This window comes from Zootoca vivipara, chromosome 3, assembly GCF_965207765.1.
Source record: "Zootoca vivipara chromosome 3, rZooViv2.hap1.1, whole genome shotgun sequence".
In the NCBI taxonomy this organism is placed as follows: Eukaryota; Metazoa; Chordata; class Lepidosauria; order Squamata; family Lacertidae; genus Zootoca; species Zootoca vivipara.
Window position 1 is genome coordinate 76,669,593 of NC_142586.1, and position 20,218 is coordinate 76,689,810.

Sequence of the window (20,218 nt, forward strand, 5' to 3'; positions counted from 1 at the left end):
TAGAGAGTTATTTGGATAGTATATTTTAAGATAATTTTTGTACACACTCCACTCTTTTGTAACCTTTTGCACAGGTATGTCTCTTATTGAATCGGTCAGTTTTGCCAATCTTATATAATTTAACATCTGTATTTGCCAATCTGTTGTTGTGGGTAGCATCTCGCTTTTCCAGCTTTTTGCCACCAAGATTCTTGCAGCAGTCACACCATATAGGAATAAAGATCTTATTTCCTTTTTTATTTTGGGTGGTATTATGTTTAAAAGGAACATTTCAGGTGTTTAAAATGTCATTTTAAACATTTTCTTTAACTCCTCATATATTTTGTTCCAATATTCTTTTATATTTTGGCAGGACCACCACATGTGGTAGGTATGTACCTTCCTCTTTTTTGCACCTCCAGCATCTCGGACTTATTCCTCCACATAAACTGCAGTATCATGTTTGCCAAAGAGGCCAAGCAGATGCTCCATGAAATATACAAGCAATGCATGAAACAACAGCCACTCTGCCATTCTTGTTTTTCAGCATCTGGTATTCAGTGGCAAAATACCTTTGAATATGGAAAACTTAAGCATAACCCTCAAAATCAGATTGTATTTTAGAGCTCCATATCTGTACCGTTAAGGTATTCACTTGGTTCTTTACACAACTTGCCAACATGGGGAGCCTGTTTCCATTCCAGGGTTACAATCCAGATAAGACCCCTTAAACTGGAAATCTGTGATTAAAACCTTATACTTAGGGACACAGATACAAAGCAAGTACAGGGTGGTGTACAGTAAGTTTTACTTAGAGTAGACCCATTAAAATTGATGGGAGTCACATAACATGCCTTGCCAGCAGAAGCCTGATGCAAGGACTATCCCCATCTCCTGCCCCTGCACCCACCCCCCAAATTGGTACTGAAACAGCACACATGGGAGGAGAGGGATTGTTCCACAGGCAGAATTTTTGTCATAGGGCAATGTTGACTTCCATCCAATGAACATTAATAAGTTCATTATTTTCAGTGTGTCTACTCTGAATAAAACTTATTTGAATACCATCCATATTGTCTAGTTTGGCCAGTACTCCCCATCCATATAGTTTGTACTATACTAATGTATACCTTACAGGATTGTAGTAAGCAGGGTGGGGGGGTTTGCTTGTTTTAAAAAGGCTTTAATATTTCAATTATTTTCAATGGGTGGGATTCAACTAATGAGTCCCATCAGCGTTTCGAAACCATCCACCCTCCTCGCTCCCTGAAATTGGCTCAAGTGGGGTCTTGAGAACTCATGGAACAGCACTCTGACAAGCCAAAATGCTTATCCTGACAGAATGAGTACCTTAGAACAACAATGAATTTCTCCATATTTTCTTTTTTTAAAAAGCAGTTTAAAAGGGAATTAGTATTTAATACACATATATATCAAACAATAAACATAAAAGTGAATCATGAATCATAGCCATCTATTAAACACCATGTTAACAGTGAGAGAACCATGTGGAGATCTGTCTTCTAAGATTATAAATGACACTATAATTAATTTATTATATTTATAACTGTAGGCTTCTTATAGGACTGAGAGACTAGAAAATCACCAGAGTCCAGGATCCAAGAGACACCATCCTGTATCTTACTAAAAACCACTGTCTGGAGATGATAATGGGCTGGATGAGGACCAATAAAATGAAGCTGGATGCAAATAAGGCAGAGGTTCTGTTGGTGAGGAGCTGACAAGTTCCTCTGATTGGTAGACTGACTGTTCTAGATGAGAATGCACTCCCATTGAAAGATCTGCATAGTCTGGAAGTATTTCTGGATCTATCTTTGTCACTGGGTGCTCAAGGGGCCAGATGGACCTCCAGCAACAATGATTCCTGGACCAGGAAAGTCTTGCCACAGTGATTCATGCCCTAGTAAACTCATGCTTTTTAGTGTCATATTACACCTATAATCTGTGATTTGCATGCCACCTATTCATTTTTGAGTCACATATAAGGTGTTGTGATTTACTTTTAAAACCCTAAATGGCTTGGAGGACAAATACTTGTGAGTAGAGGATTGTCTCTCCTGGCATTTGGCAGTCTTGCTATCTGAGGGTGATCTTAGGTTCTGCCAATGGGTAAAGTCTGAGGGTGGGTGATTTCTCAGCTGTAGCACCCTGCCTGTGGAATTTCCTGCCTTCACAAGGCTCCTTTGCTTTCTATGACCCTCCAAGGTTTGAGCAACTCAGTTACTGACAAGCATACTTTCTAACCACCTCACCCCTCTATGACATTAGGAAAGCTTCAACAGAGGCTTCATCAACACCACTGCAAACAAATCTTTAGGTATAGTTTAAATTACTAGTACACAGTACTAGTACTTGTTCACAGAAAGCCAAATGTAAGATCTGTCACTCAAAGCACATTAATACTCAAGCACTGGGCCTTGATTTGAGCCAATCAGAACCTAATTACAAGTATAAAAATGCTATTTATCACAAATTTATATTAAGAATAGTGATAGTTGTGATAGTCATGACGGTAGAATTTAAAAAGGGGGTAAAGATATCAGCCTTTTTGTGTGGAGCTGTTCTCTACCATTTTCTCTAGAAAAACAATGGGAATATGTAAAGTCACACAGGCATTTAAATAAAAGAAGTACAGCAGAGACAATGAAATATATAATATATAATATATAAAGTGGTAAGGAAAAGGAGGAAAGAAAATGACATGGTTTGTGCAAATTGTAGGAAATTAGGGAGCTCCAGTTCTCAAAACAGAACAAGAGCTTCAAAATCATTTAGCTAAAACAAAGATTTATGCTAATTACACTATCTTTACAGACATTCTCTCCACCCCTCAAAAAACGGGAGACTTTATGAACTATGAGACCTTTTTAAAGTTCCATGAAGATGAAGTATTCTAAAGACTACTAGTAAGAAAGTGAAGCAGCTGCTATTCTACCAGCACTCATGGTACAAATTATTCAACCACTGTTGAATTTTGTTGCTGGACCACATACACCAGTCTGGCCCGAGTGTCCAAAACAACCACCATTTTGTTTCACAGATGTATATAGATAATCTTATGTTAAATATAATTCATTGCCCTAGAATACCCTTTTCAAGTGCAGAGTAGTACCAGTGTGATACACTAGATCAGCACAATCCTAGTCATAGTTTAGGAACTTGAGTGCATTGCTTCAAATAAATATTTTATTAAGAATATCTTTTGCACTTAATGAATGTGAAAACAATTGAATCAAAGGGATTCCATTTTAGATAACAGATTGTCTGGTTACACTGAAGTTCTGCTTTGCTTTGAGCAGCATATTGTATTTGCTTTGGTTATACAGTACACAATATTGTTGGAAGCACTTGCTTAAAATTTGTTTAAAAGCTAACAAGTAGCTCAAATAGCAACTTATTTACAATGCAATGACTGCATGCAAGTATCATATTCTGAATAGTTACAGCCCATTTTTAATGTATTTAACAATTTCCTGATCAGATGCTGAGGCAACAGCATGCCTGATCCTGGAGACTAACTAGATCAAGTGAATCATAAATGCACTGGAACACAATTTTAAGCAGAAACGCTCCTCTTCCCTTCCCCCATTTCTAGCATCAGGCTCCAAGCAATGAGTGGATGAGATCACAAAAGGCTCATCTGTAGAGCTGTCATATGGTTCTCAGTGGAGTCAGCTTCCTCTTTCATAAAATACTGGATATTTGAAAACCAGGCTAAGATTTTTATTGCCTTTGTAACCAATCCATTTCACTTCCAAGAAAGCTGCTATGACTACACATATCTCATTCGTGCACAAAATGAATGACTTGCAATGATGCCTTCCACAAAAGGCCGTTACTTTCCCGGTCTGTGTAGTTTTCGAGAAGCCATATGCATTTTCCTAGGGATCCTTTTCATACACAGAAGACCACAACGGAAACGAATTCACAAAACAATTATCAGAAGGAACATCAGCAGAAGGGAGGGGGGAAATGTGCATGGAAACGTAAATCCATGCCTCGTTTTCGATAAAGGCTGCTTACAGTCAGAGCTGCATGCCAGGCTGAAAAACAGAAGCTTCAAATTACTTAGTATTAGTATTGTTATTATTACACACACACGCCTTTTCTATTTTTCGGCCAGATGGTTTTTGTCGTTGTTGTAGTTTCCTAAACGAGGGCCCGTAAAACGAATCGGAAGCAAATGGACAAATGAGAATCCACAGTGGAAAGGGGGGAGAGAAAGAAGGAAACAGATCCCAGAAAGCAAACGCACAAAGCAAAGAAGCTGCACTCACGCCCCTTCTAGACATGTTTTCCATGCAGAATTGTATGTAACCTGACGAGAGGAGAACGGGCTCGAAGCCTCCACCCCACTGAAAAGAGCGCCCGGGGGGAAGGTTTGTTATCTTGGGGGAGGAAGGGGAGGAAAGAGGAAACAGTGGTTTTAGTAGCTCCATCTGTATCCAATCTGGGCCATTGCAACCCCCTCCCATCGCCTCCATGCAGGAGCCGCCGCCGCCTTCTCTGTGGAGTCCCAGAGGGACAATGCTCGGCGGGCAGGAATAGCAGAAAGCCCCGGACGGGAAACGTAGCATTGGAAGAAGTGCTCGGAAAAGAGCCAGTGTCACTGAGGGGCATGCGAGGAGGAGGGCGAGGGCAGCAAGCAGAGGCGGAGCGGGAGGCATACAATGCGCCGCATTTAGGGCTCCATCCCCGGCCGGGAGAAGGGAAGGCGCCGCGGCGCTCGGGCGGAGGGGTCCCCCCGCCCGCAGCATCACTCACCCCGCTTGGGAAAGGCAAAAGCGCTGGCTCACAGGCCCACCATCTTCTCCACAGAGGAGGACGCGGAGGGAGGAGGAGGGGAAGGGCGCTCGCGGACTCCCCGCCTCTCTGTGCCGCTTTGGCTGTGTAAGCAACCGCTCGAACGTTATTCCCAGCATATAGCGGCTAACGGCGCGGAACAGGGGGAAGCTATTGCGCAGGCGCCGCCTCAGCTCTCCAGCGCGGAGAGAGAGAGGAGGGGGGAGGGGAAATGAAAAGAATGGATTTGCAGCGCCCCAGAACGGAGCCACTGCGCACGCGCACTTCCGAGCAAGCAGGCTCGCACTGCGCAGGCGTCCTGTTCCAGACAATGGGGAGGAGAGGTGGTGGTGGTGGTGGTGGTGATAACAACAACAACAACAACAACAACAACAACAATAAATAACAACAACAACAATAGTCGCCATTGGGAAATAGAAATGTAGAGTTTGGCGGATACGTTAATGAGACGAGAAACATAATTTGCCCCATGTGATCGCTGCACATGCTTTGCTTCTGCGGTGGGTGTGAGCGAAGAGTAAAAAACGCGTCCGAGCGCGCGGTTGGGTTGAAGTGTGTGTGTGTGGGGGGTGTATTGTGCGCACGACCTCAAACGAGGATGAACGCACCTATTGTGGTACCGATGGCAGCCGCAGACGTATTGTTCTACGTTGTTGTGGTACGAAACAACTACAAGTCCCAGAAGCAACTGCGGCGAAGCCTTGTGGGCGTAACGCCATAGTAATGGCGCGTTGCATGCCGGGCACGGGAACCTGGAGCGCTTTCTGCCTCTTTAGCGGCGGGGCTTCCCGTCAGCCTCAGGGGGAGATGTCGTTATCGCCTGCTTCGTGGCAGGCCTGGCTAGCGCCTCCTCGCCCTCCTGCTCTGTCACCAAACGGGTCCTAGATAAAGACCGTTTCTTGGTTGTCTAGCAACGAGCTTCCTCGTGAGAGGCGTCGGAAGCGCGCCGCTCCCCATTCTGGGAGTTGTAGTCCCTCCGCGTTAACCGTTCCCATACTGTTGAGCGTTAGTAGGAGCCAGGCTGGACTACAGAGACCGAGAACCACCGGGGACAGCCTAGAAAAAGGTTTACCTCACACGCCTCCCAATGCAGGGCTGCCCTGAGTCTGCCGGGGCCACAGAAAGAGTGGCGGCGTGTAGCCCGAGACCCGCATGGGGACGCTCGCCGAATTACTCTCCCTCCATGAGGGAGGCCGGAGGGGAGTCGGGCTTGGCGGAGTCTCTGGAGCGGTGTCAGGAACGCCTGCACGGTGAGAGAGCGAGAGGCGGGAGGGCAGGTTTGGCTCGCGGGTCCTCCTTTCAGACCCTCCATCCCCCCCCCAATGAACTCCTGTCGCCCTCCTCAGTCCTGCTCAGCACCCACAGATCCGCCTTGCAGCGCTTCAGGGATGCGTCTCTAGAAATGTGCACCAAGCCAAGCCCGTGGCCCTCTATGGGGCAGATTTCTGCAGGCGTGGTGGGGTGTGCCGCTTTACACTTCACGCAGAACTGTGTGCATCGGGCTGAAAAGAAAAGTAGCGGATTCTCAAAAACTGCAACTGCCAGCTGTTGGATATTTGGTCTGTCTTGGGTTCACTGGTGCATTTTGTTTTTTGTTTAGTTTTTAATCGAGATGACCCCTCTTCCCACTCTGTATACCCCATATCCTGACCCCTCTGTCCTTATGTGGGAAAGCATGTGAGACTCTCCCATGCCCTGAAGGCTCCTTAAAGGCCCTTCAGGGTCTCCCTTCTGATAAATGCCTTCTTATTGAGGAAGATGATTGAGTTGGTGGTTGCTGTGCAAGTTGCACTCACTCTTCAATGAAACTGATTTTCTTAATCCTTTTTTAGTCTGATTTCAGGCCTGGCTTTGACACAGAAAGTTCAGTAGGAGGTGTGTGACCTGCTGATTCTCCTGAACCTCTGTGCTGCTTTTGATACCACTGACAATGGTTGTCAGGCTGACCAGATTGGGAATTGGGAGGCATGAAATGCTAAAGCTAAAAAAAGTACACATATTCTAGACAACATGCGAGTTATCTCATAGCAACTCCCCCCCTTTTTTTAATAAGCAGCACAAGTACCTTTTGCTCCTGCTTGAGTGATTTCAGTAGATGGACTACAAGTGGGAGGCAACTGCTTGACTTCATTATATTAAGGTTGTCCCCGCCTCCCTGGCTCACACACTATTTAACATCTAAATTCAACCACTGAATGAGCTCATCTGTACCATCTGTACAGTATGACATCCTCTCTGTTCTCTTTATCACACCCAAGTGATGCACGGGACGGGAAGTATTGAATGTTTGGAACCAGAGGTCAGCCAGGAAGGTGGTGTTCAAGCTGTTTGGATAGTGTTGCACTTCCTCTAAAAGAGTGGTCCCAAACTGTTTCCCCCACAGACCACTTGAAAAATTGCTGAAGGTCTTTTCCTGCTTGTTATAGCAATTGTGATGTCCTAAGTTAGATACAGGAGGATTTTAAACTGTATTGTTGTATGCTACCCCAATTTATGAGCAGTATGAGATTCCAGGGTTTGTGTCTTTATGATATATGGTTTATTTACACACATACACAACCTGAGCCTATGATGCAGGGGTTCAAAGCACCCTAAAAGGGCTTTGCTTCTGTCATAGCCGTGGCTTTAGATTCAAACAAAAATCAAGAATTGCGTTTGGGAACCCTTGCTGTAAAAGAGCAGGTTTACTACTTAGGGTACCAATAGATCCACTGTTTTAACTGGAGATGCCAATGACATCTGTGGTACCCCAACGTTGCTTGGTGCATCTGTTGTGATACTTTCTGGTAACCACTGAAATATCACAATGCAATTATGCAAGGCTAACTGGAACTGACTTTGAGGAACATACTGTGCTGATGGTTAAATTGCTGTGCTGATGACTGGTCCCATTATTTAAAAGTTCATACTATTACCCATAAAACCTTAAATGGCTTGAGGTCTCACTACTTGAATGGCTGCCTTTTTTGACATGAGCGTGCCTTAATATTTTGTTCATTAGCAAACACTTCCTGCCATCTAAAGTTAGGTGGATGATGACTGGCTGGGAGTATATGTTTTTTGTTGTGGTGACTTCTATTTGCAATGCTCTCCCTAGGGAAGCTCACCTAAATACCATCTTTGATGTCTGTGATGATTTTTTAAAAAAATCTGCCAGGCCTTTTAGTATGTTGTAAAGTAAGTTTCTGTGCTGTCTTTATAGTACTATTGGATTTTATTGCTATTTCTGTACTTTCAATGTTTTTATGTGGAATTTTTGTTGTATTCATTGTTCTTAAATTGAATACCCCAACTGGAGTCTTGCACTGATAGGTAGTTTATAAATTAAGTTTTTAAAATTGTTCAATGTTCACCCGTTGACCACTTTACCAGATCTGCTATGCTTCTGGGGTGACCTTTTTTCAAAAGATTTAGAAATGACAGTTCATTCCTTTTGTTTTTAGGCAAAAGTTTATCTAATTAAGCTACAGGAACATGAGGTTGTAAAAAAGTTATAATGCTAACTTAGAACGAGGTACTTGGCAAGGCCGCCTGCCATGTCCACTGCTGTTTGCACTTTTTCTGGAACCCTTAGCTAATATTTCATGAAATAATAATCACATATCTTAGTACTGTATCAAGTAGGGCAATGAAGAGTTCAAAATTGCACTTTATGCTGATGACATAGCACTGATGAAATTTTCATTCACTGACCTTTGTGAGTGTTTTTAGCACCCTCGGTGAATCCAATTACAGTATAAGTAACCCCAACCCAAAAAAGCACACATTTTCTTATATAAGCAGAAAAGAAAGGCCATGCAGAGTAGACACTCAGAAGTACCTAAGACATACCATCAACAAGAAAATATGTTTATCTTTTTGCAAGTGCACAGCACAACTGTTGGAGGCTGCTCCTCAGGTATGGCACTGCAATTGTTGATTTCCTGTTCCAATTCCCACTTGTTCCTGCAACACTGCTAATGACGTCCACAGTAGAGGAACCACTGGGGCTTGCAGATGAGATGGATACAAGTCAGACAGGTGGGCAGTAGATTGGCTATATTATGCCAGTTTGGTATTGTATAGGCTGGGTAGCTAGCAAGCCAGAATTAGGGGGGCTAGCTAACTGTCGGTTGAACTGTATGATGTTGATGCAGATTTTATGAAGCAGCCAGCCACACCCATATTCCTGAGTCCTTTGGAATATTGAGCTGCTGATTTTAAACTAGAGTGGCTCCCTAAGCATAATTTGGTTATTGTTGCAGAGCCACGTAAGATGCATATATGACACTTCATACACATACCAAAAAAAAGGGGGGGAATACCTTTTAAAAAATAACGAAGATTCATAGTTGCCACTGGTGCAATAGTGAACATCTTTGTGGACACCTACCTGTGCTGTAATCCTGTATCTACTTAGCAGAACTCAGTTGGAATTATTTCTGAGTAGACAGTGCTAAAATTTGCATTGCATAAAATTCTGAAGTACTTTGAATTTTAATCCTCTGCACTAACCGAACTCAGTTGAATTCTGTCTTACTTCAGCATATAGGCACAAAACTAGGTTTTATCTTTAGAATATTTCTTCACAACTCTATAGGGTTGCCATATTTCAAAAACTACAAACCAGGTCACCCCAAAGGTTGTTGACCTTTTTGTAGGAAGACCCCAAAGTTGTGATTTTTCTGTTTGCTTGCCGAAGATCCAGGACATACCATGTTTAGAGTAAGAGAAGGAAGGCAAGTTTATAACTATTTTGTGGGGGAAATGAAGTATATTTATAATATATTGGTGTAATAAAATACAAAAAAAATGTAAACCCACTTATTTTCCTAATCATAAGCTATTTAAGCAATATATATATATCCTGTATAGTTGTATATTACTATTGGAAATATGTTTTTTTATTCTAATATTTTTCTCTTCCTTAGTTATTTGTGTTGGTTTCTTCTATGTTTGTTGTATTTAAGTATTAACTTTGCTAATTTCCATAGGGTTCTGATGGTCAGTCTCATTACCTATGTTAGAACATCAAGGAATGTCTATATAATTATGATTATATTGCTGTTGTTCACAGATCGCGCTACTAAAAGCCACGCTCAATTGAAGTATGCCCTTGGTGAAAAAGATCTGGCAATGGGAGAAGGTGCTCAGTTATTTTCTAATACAGATCCTAATGAGAGTGAGAATAAAGCTTGGCAGGAGCTACAGCACAACCATGCAGGTTTGAAACTTACGTTTTTGGGTTTCGTTTCCATTTACAATGGCACTATTTATAATGTATCTTGCCGATTTCTTACAGTTAATCAACTTAAAGCTTTATTACGACAACAAGAAGAAAAAGAGACTGAAACATCCCCATCGAGGAGGAGGAGAATGTCACCCACAGTAAGCATTATCCTCTTTATTCTTTTTAAGGAAACAAATAATTACATGCCTGATGGCAAAGTATCTATAGAAGCAGCATTTATGCTTTCACACTTGGTGAATCACAGACGTTCAACAAGGCATTAATGGGCTAGTTAAATGTGTTTATTAAAGATGTAAACTTTTATAGTCATTGCTGTCTAGCTTTACTTCAGCCCCATAAATCTGGACAAATGTATGCAACATGCACAGAGCCCAGCAGCAGGAAATATATGGAAATATATGGAAATATATTTACTCTTATTATGTGAATAGAACTCCCACTAAAGTCTGATGACTTCCGGTTTTACCGCCTCTATGACAGACAGGTTTTGCACGAGCTCCGTGGCGAAACGATTGTTGGAGAGGTCTTTTGGGGATAGTGAGGGCAAACAAAACAAAAAGCAAAGAAAGAATGGGACATGTTTAAATAATATTTATTGAAAAATGGAATATCAAAAAGCCTAATAGCAGGCTTAGGCTGAACCTGGTTTATAATATATGAAAGAAGTGTTAAGTGCAATAATTTAAGAATAATATGAATTATTGGAAGAACAGTTTTCTTTTAAAGCTTCTGTGTTATTTTTTGTTTCCTTTTCCTTTTTCCTTTTTTCATTTTTTTCTGTTTTACTTTTTATCTTTTTTCTATATGGGGGGGGGAATTTTGTATATTGTTTGGGTAATTTTTGTATTTTTGAGAAATATGGAAGAATTATGTAGTGTCTATGCTTTTTAAAACAATAAAGATATTTTTCCAGTAAAAATAAAAAATAAAAAAAGAACTCCCACTAAAGTCTGATGGTGTTTTTAGTTGTTCATGACAGAAGAGGTGGAGTTCTGAGCTGCTCGTGAGACCCTTTTCATGCAAGATCTGAGGGCCCATTCTAGTGTGTGTGTGTAATTATATTATATTATATTATATTATATTATATTATATATTATTTGCTCAGGGGGTAGAGGCTGTTTGTAAAATGTCATTTGTAGGCTGTTTAGAAGAATACTTAGACCTATTTTTTACTCCATTGGAGCAATACTCAGCCTATCAACAGCAAGTAGACCATATTTTCCCAAAGCCAGAAGCCTCTCAATAAGGATTGCTTCCATCTTGTCTGGATCCACTTGCAACATAGTAACCTTTATCTATCATCTGAGAGAAGGAAGCCTGCTTGTATAAAAGTATTAATATCTGAGGAACAAAGGCCCAGGTAAAATGAAACTAAAGCCAACAAATGAATGCAATGCTGGCATACTCTCTGTTTTAAGAGCTTATCCTGAGAGTAAAGTATTTATGATCTTCTAAGCACTCTTAATGAGCACAGAGGAAAATCTGGCTTTGATTCAATAATCTTCCTAGATATCATATGCAGATAGCACTTAATGTAAAGTTATTTAATTTTAAAGCATAATTTTAAAGCATAAACATTGGTGGAGAGAGTCTTGCTTATAAATGCTTACTGTGCCTAACTGATTTATTTCCTGCAGAGAACATCTAATGCTACTGATCAAACTTTGCCTGCCCTTTGTGATCTCATTTCTATCATAAATGACCAGTCACAATACATTAACCACTTAGAAGCTGAAGTCAAGTTTTGCAAGGTATTGTACATTGTGCTTAACCTATTTTACTTGTTCTGTCATGTGGATTATTTATAGAATATGATATTTACTTAATGTCTTAAACATTGTGTATATTCAGAATTGAAACAAAACATATATCACCACAAGATAGATTATGCCGTCTATTTCCTGTTGGTTAGAAGCAGACCTCAACCAAAAGATTCAATTTTTCTTCAGTCAAACATATCTTAAATAGGAACTAAACACATAGAAAAAAGGACTGTGAGCATTATGTGACAAGATACTGGTACGTTTCTGTTCTTCAGCCTCTTAGTTGCATCCTTATCATGCTAATTGCATATCCAATTTCACACTTGCCCCACAGCACACATGTACATGCAACCACATATTCCTCAGTTGCACACATGCCTGTCACTATGTTCACATTTAACACTTGCAAATTCACTGGCCTTCTCCAGATGACCCATGAGCATTTATCCTTATTTGCTTGCACAAAGCTTATGTGGAGGTTAGGCTACATCAAGTCTGTTTGTTTGCAGGGCAGTTATACGGCAAGGAGCATTCATCCTGATTTGCTGGTGGGGAAATCATATGTTCATCCCAAACTTTTCAGTGCATTCCCTGTCACTTTCCAAGCCCAAAAAGTCTGTTTCTTTTTTTTTAAAGTGAATCTGTTTTGTTTAGGCAACAGAGTGCTTTAATCCACATTAATTATGCAAGCCTAAATCTCTAGTATGAGGTTGAATCCCTGATGCAAAATACTGAAAGTCTGGAGGTGGCCAGTGATTCACTGAAGTAGACATGTTTTCTTTGCAGTTTGCACTTATTCCTTCTTGACCTTTTGACTAAGATGAAGTTAGTGTGATTTGCGCTTGTGAGTCTTTGCCTCTTATTCTCCACTCAGCCCTAAATAAGACATGCTTCTTCAGGTTATATTCATGACTTCTAAGGGTTTGCTGATTTTGAGCTCTGGATACAGAAGGTTCTGTAAAGCTACTTAAGCACTGCCAGAGTAACTTCAGATAATAGAAATATGCATTTTACAGTTTTAAGGAATGCAAAAAATCTATGCCTGTGCTGTTCTTGTTTTCAACTTATTTATTTTATTGTGCTGCAGTCTGGTAGTTGAGAATAGTCCTTTATATTCCAGGTAATGCTCTTCTGGTGTAAAAACCTTCCATCCATGGCCTCATAAGTGACTGAAGTGTCTGACATTTGATAGACAATGCTCTTCCCAAGCAAAATCGTGTTTTTTCACTATATATTTAATCAGATTTTATGCAAAAGTGGACATTAATCTTTTATGCTACAGTCAAGGGGACCTGAACTGATGTGAGGAGAGCATTTCAATTCATTGCCACATTTAAAACAATCTCATTACCATCCTTTTTACAGTATACATATTTGACTTTATAGGAGGATTTATCTGAACTGAAGTCTCAAATATGTGCAGTTGTGCTTGAAAATGAGAAACTCCATGATAAACTGGAAGTAACAGGAGAGCACACTTTGAGAGAACAAACTCTTCTGGATGCCTCAGTAAGTTTTCTGGAATTTATACATGTCAGCTTATATTGATTCTTTATATACAGCTGTACTTCATTAACAAATCTTGAAAATACAGTATATGGAACTTGAAAATACCAAAAAAGTGTAATATGCATAAGCCACACAGCTTATTTAACTATTTGTATTTGTCATGTTCTGGTATGCACAGTGCTTATATTCTTTTTACATAGAAGTGATATGCACTGAAAATAAAAGTGACTTTTGCTAGCCATAGGTGAGTGCTAAATTAACGCCACCCCCCAATCACCCTTAGTTATTTCTAGCTATACTTTTTCTGACTTAAAAGCAGAAGCACATAATGGCTTCCTTCCGATCATTGCACAAGCTGGACGTAATTTCAGTTGTTTGGCTTTTCTGCCCCGTCTCCCCAATACAGTTCCGAACAATCTCTTCTGGGAAGCATGCAACCTTTAAGAAAAGACATGGGATATGTTGCCAGGGTGGGTTGCAGTAGAAGAGGGCAGCTTGTGGAAGTGTACTACTTGCATAATATTTAGATGCAACACAACACTATTAACAATGCTCTTTGTGTAACCTCATAAGATATCCCATTTTCATATATTGTGTAATGTTTTTGTTTCATGTATGTATGGATGGATGGATATGAAATGGGCACAGACACTGAAAAGCTATTGTTCTTGTTTCAGGGAAATACACAAAATGCCGGCGGTGGTGATGATTCTAATGTTTGTGAAACTGCCAAAACCTCTCATATCAACGAGCAGGCTACAGCAGCTACATTTCTGATGGATAAATGGCAGCTAGAACTGGTCAGTGCCTATTAGAAACCCACTGAACTATTCATCTGGCATGATTTTATTTACTCTTCTGGAACAGGAAATTACTTAATGTCGTCACAGAGAATTATGGATAAAACAAATACTTTTAAAGTGACCAACATAATAGAGTTGGATCCACAGCTTGCAGAAGGGAGCTGGCAGAAGCTGATATTTCTGTCTCTTCCTTCCCCAAGCAGCAACCCAAAGTATGAGGTATGGAGACCCTGCTCACTTGGGTAGACGGTTGCTTGGAGGCTGAGGAGGAAAGTCGGAATGTCGGAATTCCAAAAATCTGTTGAAAGCTTGCAGACAGTACCCAAGAGAAGAGAGGGAGGGAAAGTTAGCTTCTGACAGCCACTTTCTTTGGACCTTTCTCTCAAACTAATCAATAACATGGAATATAACTTTTGAGTTGGAGAGAACTCTTCCTCTGTATACAACTGGAGAGTTTCCTTTCTGGATCTGTTCAATGTCCTTCAAATTCAGCATTCTGGTCTCTGGCAGGGGCTGATCAGATGGCGCCTGGAAACCTCACAAACATCATGCTTGTCCTCCATACCAAGCAATCAAGATACAGGGAGGAATTCAACATTGTGCTCTTCTGATCAGTCTGTTAGTGCAAGCATTTTAAGTTCATTAATTTAATGAAAAGAAACAATTTGCCAACGGTTGCTTGATAGAATGTTTTAGCAAAGCAGACATTAAAGAAAGCATGCATATGATTTATAGTACTTGAGTCAATTTGTATTATAATCTTTGGAAGCTAAAACAAATCTTAATCAAGGAAACACTGGAATGGGAGACCTTCACTACAGAAGCATCAAATGGTGTATATGATGTGCTGTGGAATTTCTTAAACCTCTTGAATTTAGATTTCTATATGAACTTAAATATTTATACCAGGCCTGGTCAATCCAGACATTTAATGTTCCTTGCCAGTTTTACAGTTGCACACTTCTATTCCTTTTTTGTTTTTGAGGAGTTTTTCTTTCCTCATGGAAGGGGTTAGCAATCTCTAAAGAAATATTTAGCTGGAGGTTTGAAACTTGTGCTTTTTATTATATGGATGCATTATATATATTTTGGTTGTGTGGGAGGGGCGAGGGAGAGAAATATTTTTGTATTGTTACTATTTTTATCATATTTTTATTACGCTTGTTTTAAGATCTGTTGTTGGTGTAGCTTCCTCCAGTATTCCTTATTTATTACTATCATGGGTCTCCTTGGTTACTTTGGTTTTAATATGTCTTTTAACAAATGGTTCATTTAGATTCTATTTTTCTTTTTGTGTGGTTGATATGTCAGCTCCCACACATTCCATTATGCCCTTCATGAATATTCATTGCTATACTGCAATTTGCTGCCCACACCCATTGGTGGGGCTGCATAGAATGTATGTGTTCTGTGTTGTTTTCTCCTTCCCCATAGTCATTCCTCCCTACCATCTTTACCTTTACCTTTACCTTTTTCTATTGTGGGCATGCATGCATGCATGCATGCAGGAAATACTTGTGTGTGCAGTGCACTTGACAGGAAGGGATGTCATGCCAGGTAGAATGGACAGATCCATTTCTGTAGTGGCCCCATGGCTGTTACTATGCAAGCTCCTTACTATGATACAATACAACATCCTCCTTGCTAGTTTTGGTAGGTGGGCTCTAAAAATGCTTTCTCTGTAGGGTCTAAGAGGTTGTAGCCTCTGTTTTTAATCCTGTAGTGTTATGACTGCCTTTGATATATTGATTTGAAATGTTTTTACTAATATTCTGTTTTTGCCCTTGTGTTGTTCATATATGTTATATGGTCTTAAATGTTGTAAGTCATGGTAGGAAAATACTATATTTTGAATGGCTGTTATTATATACAAAATACATTATAATTTTATTAAATTTTAAAAAATAAGTCTTGATTATTATGATCGGATTTCTTGACATGTCTCTTACTTGTAGTTAAATAAGCCAGTGTATTGCTTTTGTTTTAAAGGAAAATCTAAAATGTCTCTATCAAGAACAGACAGAAGCACTTGAAGCTCAAGTCCTTTCCCTAAGGTAAAAAAGAAATTTTTCTTTTCGCTTCAGGTTGGTATCTGCCACCTGAATGAATTTTGTTTTGTTTTGCCTCATTATAGCTATCCAAAGTTCAGCATAATAAAGCAAATTATTTTTCCACCTCTGCCGTATTACGCAGTTGGTCCCTTACCTTTCTCGCCCTGATCTTGCCACAGTGATCCATGCGGCGGTCACCTCCAGGCTCAATCGTTGTAATTCACTCTACGCGGGGCTGCCCTTGAAACTGACCCAGAAACTCCAGCGGGTGCAGAATGCCGCGGCGAGGCTCCTTATGGGGCTCTCGCCGCGGGATCATATCTATCCAGTGCTATACCAGCTGCACTGGCTCCTGGTGGAGTACAGGGTCAGGTTTAAGGTGCTGGTTTTAACCTTTAAAGACCTATACAGCCTAGGACCCTCATACCTACGGTACCACCTCTCCTGGTATGCCCCATGGAGGACCTTACAGTCCACAAACAATAACATCTTGGAGGTCCCAGGCCTCAAGGAGGTTAGACTGGCCTCGACTGAAAAGGCCCTGGCCCCGGGCTGGAGGAATGCTTTGTCGCAAGAGACCAGAGCCCTGCAGGATTTGACATATTTCCCCAGTGCCTGCAAGATGGAACTGTTCTGCCAGGCCTTTGGTCGGGGCCCAGTCTGACCCCACCTCTTCTTTTTTTATAAGACCCAGTATGTAAGTGGCTTCCCTAACCATTTGCACCGGCTCATATAAGACCAGCATAAACAGTTGGGCCTGGTGAGCACTCAGTGTTCCCATCAACTATAGTTATAATCCGTGGGTTGTCATCTGATTTTATTCTACTCCAAATTACATTTTAAGTTGTATTTTAATCAATTGTTTGATTTATGTTTTTATAGTATCATACTTCGATCTTAGCCGCCCTGTGCCTGGTCCTGGCCGGGGAGGGCGGGGTATAAATAAAATTTATTATTATTACTGTGTTTCTCTGAAAATAAGACACTGTCTTAAATTTATTTTTCCTCAATTTTTTTTTAAAATGGCTTATTTTCAGGGGATGTCTTATTTTTTTCGTCCTCCTCCTGCCGCGGCCGGTATTGCTGTTGCGCCTATCGCTATGTCTTATTTTTGGGGTATGGCTTATATTCCTTGAATGCTTAATAATCCTGCTACGGCTTATTTTATGGCTATGGCTTATTTTAGGAGATTGCCATATTTTTCCATCTATAAGATGCCCCCAAGAAAATGGGGGAAGATCTATCTGTGTATAAGATACCCCCAAAATTTGGACATTATTTTTAGGGAAAAAACCTAGTCTTGTACACGGAAAAATATGGTGGTATTATTATTATTATTATTATTATTATTATTATTATTATTTTTCCAGAGCTCCTGTAAAACTTGAAATTTGAACTATGTACAGAAATCTTAAAGGCTTGGTGTATGGGGCATTAGCAGAAGGGTAGTACACCTGGTGGGGGACATGTTGTGCTCCATCTGGGTGTGTATCTGAAGAAGTGTGCATGCTCACGAAAGCTCATACCAATGACAAACTTAGTTGGTCTCTAAGGTGCTACTGGAAGGATTTTTTTATTTTGTTTCAACTACGGGAGACCAACACGGCTACTTACCTGTAACTCCATCTGGGGAAGTTTGGCCACCTTTGGTCCCCACTCTGCACTTAGCTCTCTCACTTGTGGCTCGTAGAAGATGTCAGTTGCGACAGCGGCTACACCTGGGAATGGCTTCAACTGGCCGGCTAAACCACTTGAGGGTAGCTGATGGGTCTCAAACCCTCAGTGAGTTAGGGACTTCCCTTGCATGTGAAGACAGGCTCTGGTGAATTGAGCAGACCCAAGACCAAAAGTACATCTAGCAATCAAGAAGGCTGTTGAGGAAAGTGGAGGGGCAGATAGTGCTTGTCAGCCTGGGAAGGTAGCCCATCTAGGAGAAGGAAAACTGATCCTAAACCTCCGCTGCCTTGTGAGATATCTTCGGGAGAAGAACAGGTTAAGGAGTAAACCCTACGCAAATCCAGAATAGAATCTCTAAGATAGTTGGATGACCCCTTGTACGCCTCCATCCACCGTCTCCTGTAGCAAAGCTGGTGGCAAACATAAGCTGGTGCTCTTCTTTCCTTTGGACCACATCAGTGAAGCTGACAGCGGGTCTTGTCATATGGGCAGCCTGGGACCTCCATACACATTGCTCAGCTGTGCACGCCAGGGAGGTCACTTTAGTGCTGCTAATATACATATGTTGGTCAAATCAGGTTTTTGTTTAAAGCAACACCTGAGAGAGGAAAACCTAACAATACAACCAGTACAGCTCTATTACCTATATATATATATATATATATATATATATATATATATATATATCACAGTCTTCTGTTAGTTATAGCTTGTGGTATCACTGGTGATGAGTGATTATCACAGGTATTAACACTGAATGATACCACATACTCCACATTTCTCCTTATGCCTAGAACAATTTTCTCTTCGTATTTGTTTAATGTGGTGAAATGGGTGTGTCTGTCTGTTTGGTACGAGCCAGGTAATGGGCAACCATGGTAAAGGGGCCCCTGACCATCAGGTCCAGTCGTGTCCGACTCTGGGGTTGTGGCGCTCTTCTCGCTCTATAGGCCGAGGGAGCCGGCATTTGTCCGCAGACAGCTTCCGGGTCATGTGGCCAGCATGACAAAGCCGCTTCTGGCAAACCAGAGCAGCACATGGAAACGCCGTTTACCTTCCCGCTGTAGCGGTTCCTATTTATCTACTTGCATTTTGACGTGCTTTCGAACTGCTAGGTTGGCAGGAGCTGGGACCAAGCAACGGGAGCTCACCCCGTCACAGGGATTCGAACCGCCGACCTTCTGATCAGCAAGCCCTAGGCTCTGTGGTTTAACCACAGCGCCACCTGGGTCCCATATATATATATATATATATATATATATATATATATATATATATATATATATATATATGGATGGGTGCAATGTCAGGGCTGCACAGGCCCACTGCTGGGAGTAGTACCAGCAGAGCTGTCCCCTCTCTTCCCAATAAGCAGCAGTAATGCTGTTGCAGCAGCTGCAAGACTTTTGCTGTGGCTCTGCTCCTATCAGATGAGCCACTCCTGCATTTGACTTGTATAGAACTACCAAGAATTAGAAAACAAGAAAGTGGAGTAAACGGGCTTTGCCCTATTGCAGCTACTCTCTCTCCTTTCTACTGTATTGTGTTCATATGTTTTCAAACTACCAATACTAGATCAGTGATGTTAGTCGTGATCTGCTTCTGTCATTCTGCCATATTGATGGGTTTTTTTTATCCAGCCTTGTTTCTTGCTTATAGTGTTGTATGTCGTTACCTTTCTAGAAAAGAGTTATCAGAGTCTCAAAAAAAGTGTGAAGATCTGAGTGGAAGATTAAACCATCAGCATTTGCTCAGTGCAGCAAGTAGTTCCGTCAGAGTTGGTGGCCTTTGCTTACAATGTGCACAGCACGAAGCTGTTCTTTCCCAGACACATTCAAATGTCCACATGCAAACCATTGAAAGGCTAACAAAGTAAGTAGCAGGAGAGTTAAATCCTGAATTAAACAAATTATTGCAAGGTGATTTTTAACAGTGTTTAAGTCATGATTTGGGTGTCATTTGCTGTGAGGTTCTGTACAAACTCTATTAAGTGCAAAATCCATTTTCTCCAAGGTAACCTTCCTTTCACCTCTCTCACAATGGTGTGCTTTAGTTGTTTGCTGAAGTCTCGGAGGAGACTTCATGAAGAGAAGTTTGGATAGAATATCGCCACCATACATTTCATGGGTGTTTCTCTTCCTTCTTAGCACTCTACAAAACCATGTTCCTTGAAGCATAACATAATTGTGCTTTTATTTCTGTGTGGCCAGGTAACTTTTATAGCAAAAGCAGGAGAATTAACTTCAGTACTTTGTTTATGCTGTGTATTGCTTTGCATCTGACTTGAAACCCATTTCCAGGACTTCAAACCCCTGTTGTGCTTATCAGTCATAAAGCTAGTATGAAAAGGATTTTAGAAAGGTTGCTGGTGAGTTACTTCAG

The 20,218-nt window shown here is 41.0% G+C and overlaps 2 protein-coding genes across 14 annotated transcripts in view; one reads left to right on the top strand and one right to left on the bottom strand.

Moving 5' to 3' along the window:
• CEP170 (centrosomal protein 170) overlaps nt 1-4,892 on the bottom strand; it is a 70,697-nt gene extending 65,805 nt beyond the window's left edge. For 9 of the 10 annotated variants that reach the window (XM_060272876.2, XM_060272875.2, XM_060272874.2 and 6 more), the window contains exon 1: nt 4,765-4,892. The gene's annotated coding sequence lies outside the window, so the exon portion shown is untranslated. Of the gene's footprint in view, nt 1-4,277; nt 4,353-4,764 lie in introns of those variants that run through there. The other variant, XM_088666478.1, reaches the window with a different exon arrangement.
• Nucleotides 4,893-5,520: 628 nt separating this feature from the next.
• Nucleotides 5,521-20,218, top strand: part of SDCCAG8 (SHH signaling and ciliogenesis regulator SDCCAG8) — an 89,386-nt gene continuing 74,688 nt past the window's right edge. For 3 of the 4 annotated variants that reach the window (XM_035108353.3, XM_088666484.1, XM_088666485.1), the window contains exons 1-8: nt 5,906-6,053; nt 9,860-10,006; nt 10,085-10,170; nt 11,671-11,784; nt 13,183-13,305; nt 13,983-14,105; nt 16,098-16,162; nt 19,520-19,708. In XM_035108353.3, the coding sequence (XP_034964244.2) occupies nt 5,987-6,053; nt 9,860-10,006; nt 10,085-10,170; nt 11,671-11,784; nt 13,183-13,305; nt 13,983-14,105; nt 16,098-16,162; nt 19,520-19,708 (914 nt within the window). In that variant the 5' untranslated portion in view covers nt 5,906-5,986. Of the gene's footprint in view, nt 6,054-9,859; nt 10,007-10,084; nt 10,171-11,670; nt 11,785-13,182; nt 13,306-13,982; nt 14,106-16,097; nt 16,163-19,519; nt 19,709-20,218 lie in introns of all 4 variants that reach the window. The other variant, XM_088666483.1, reaches the window with a different exon arrangement.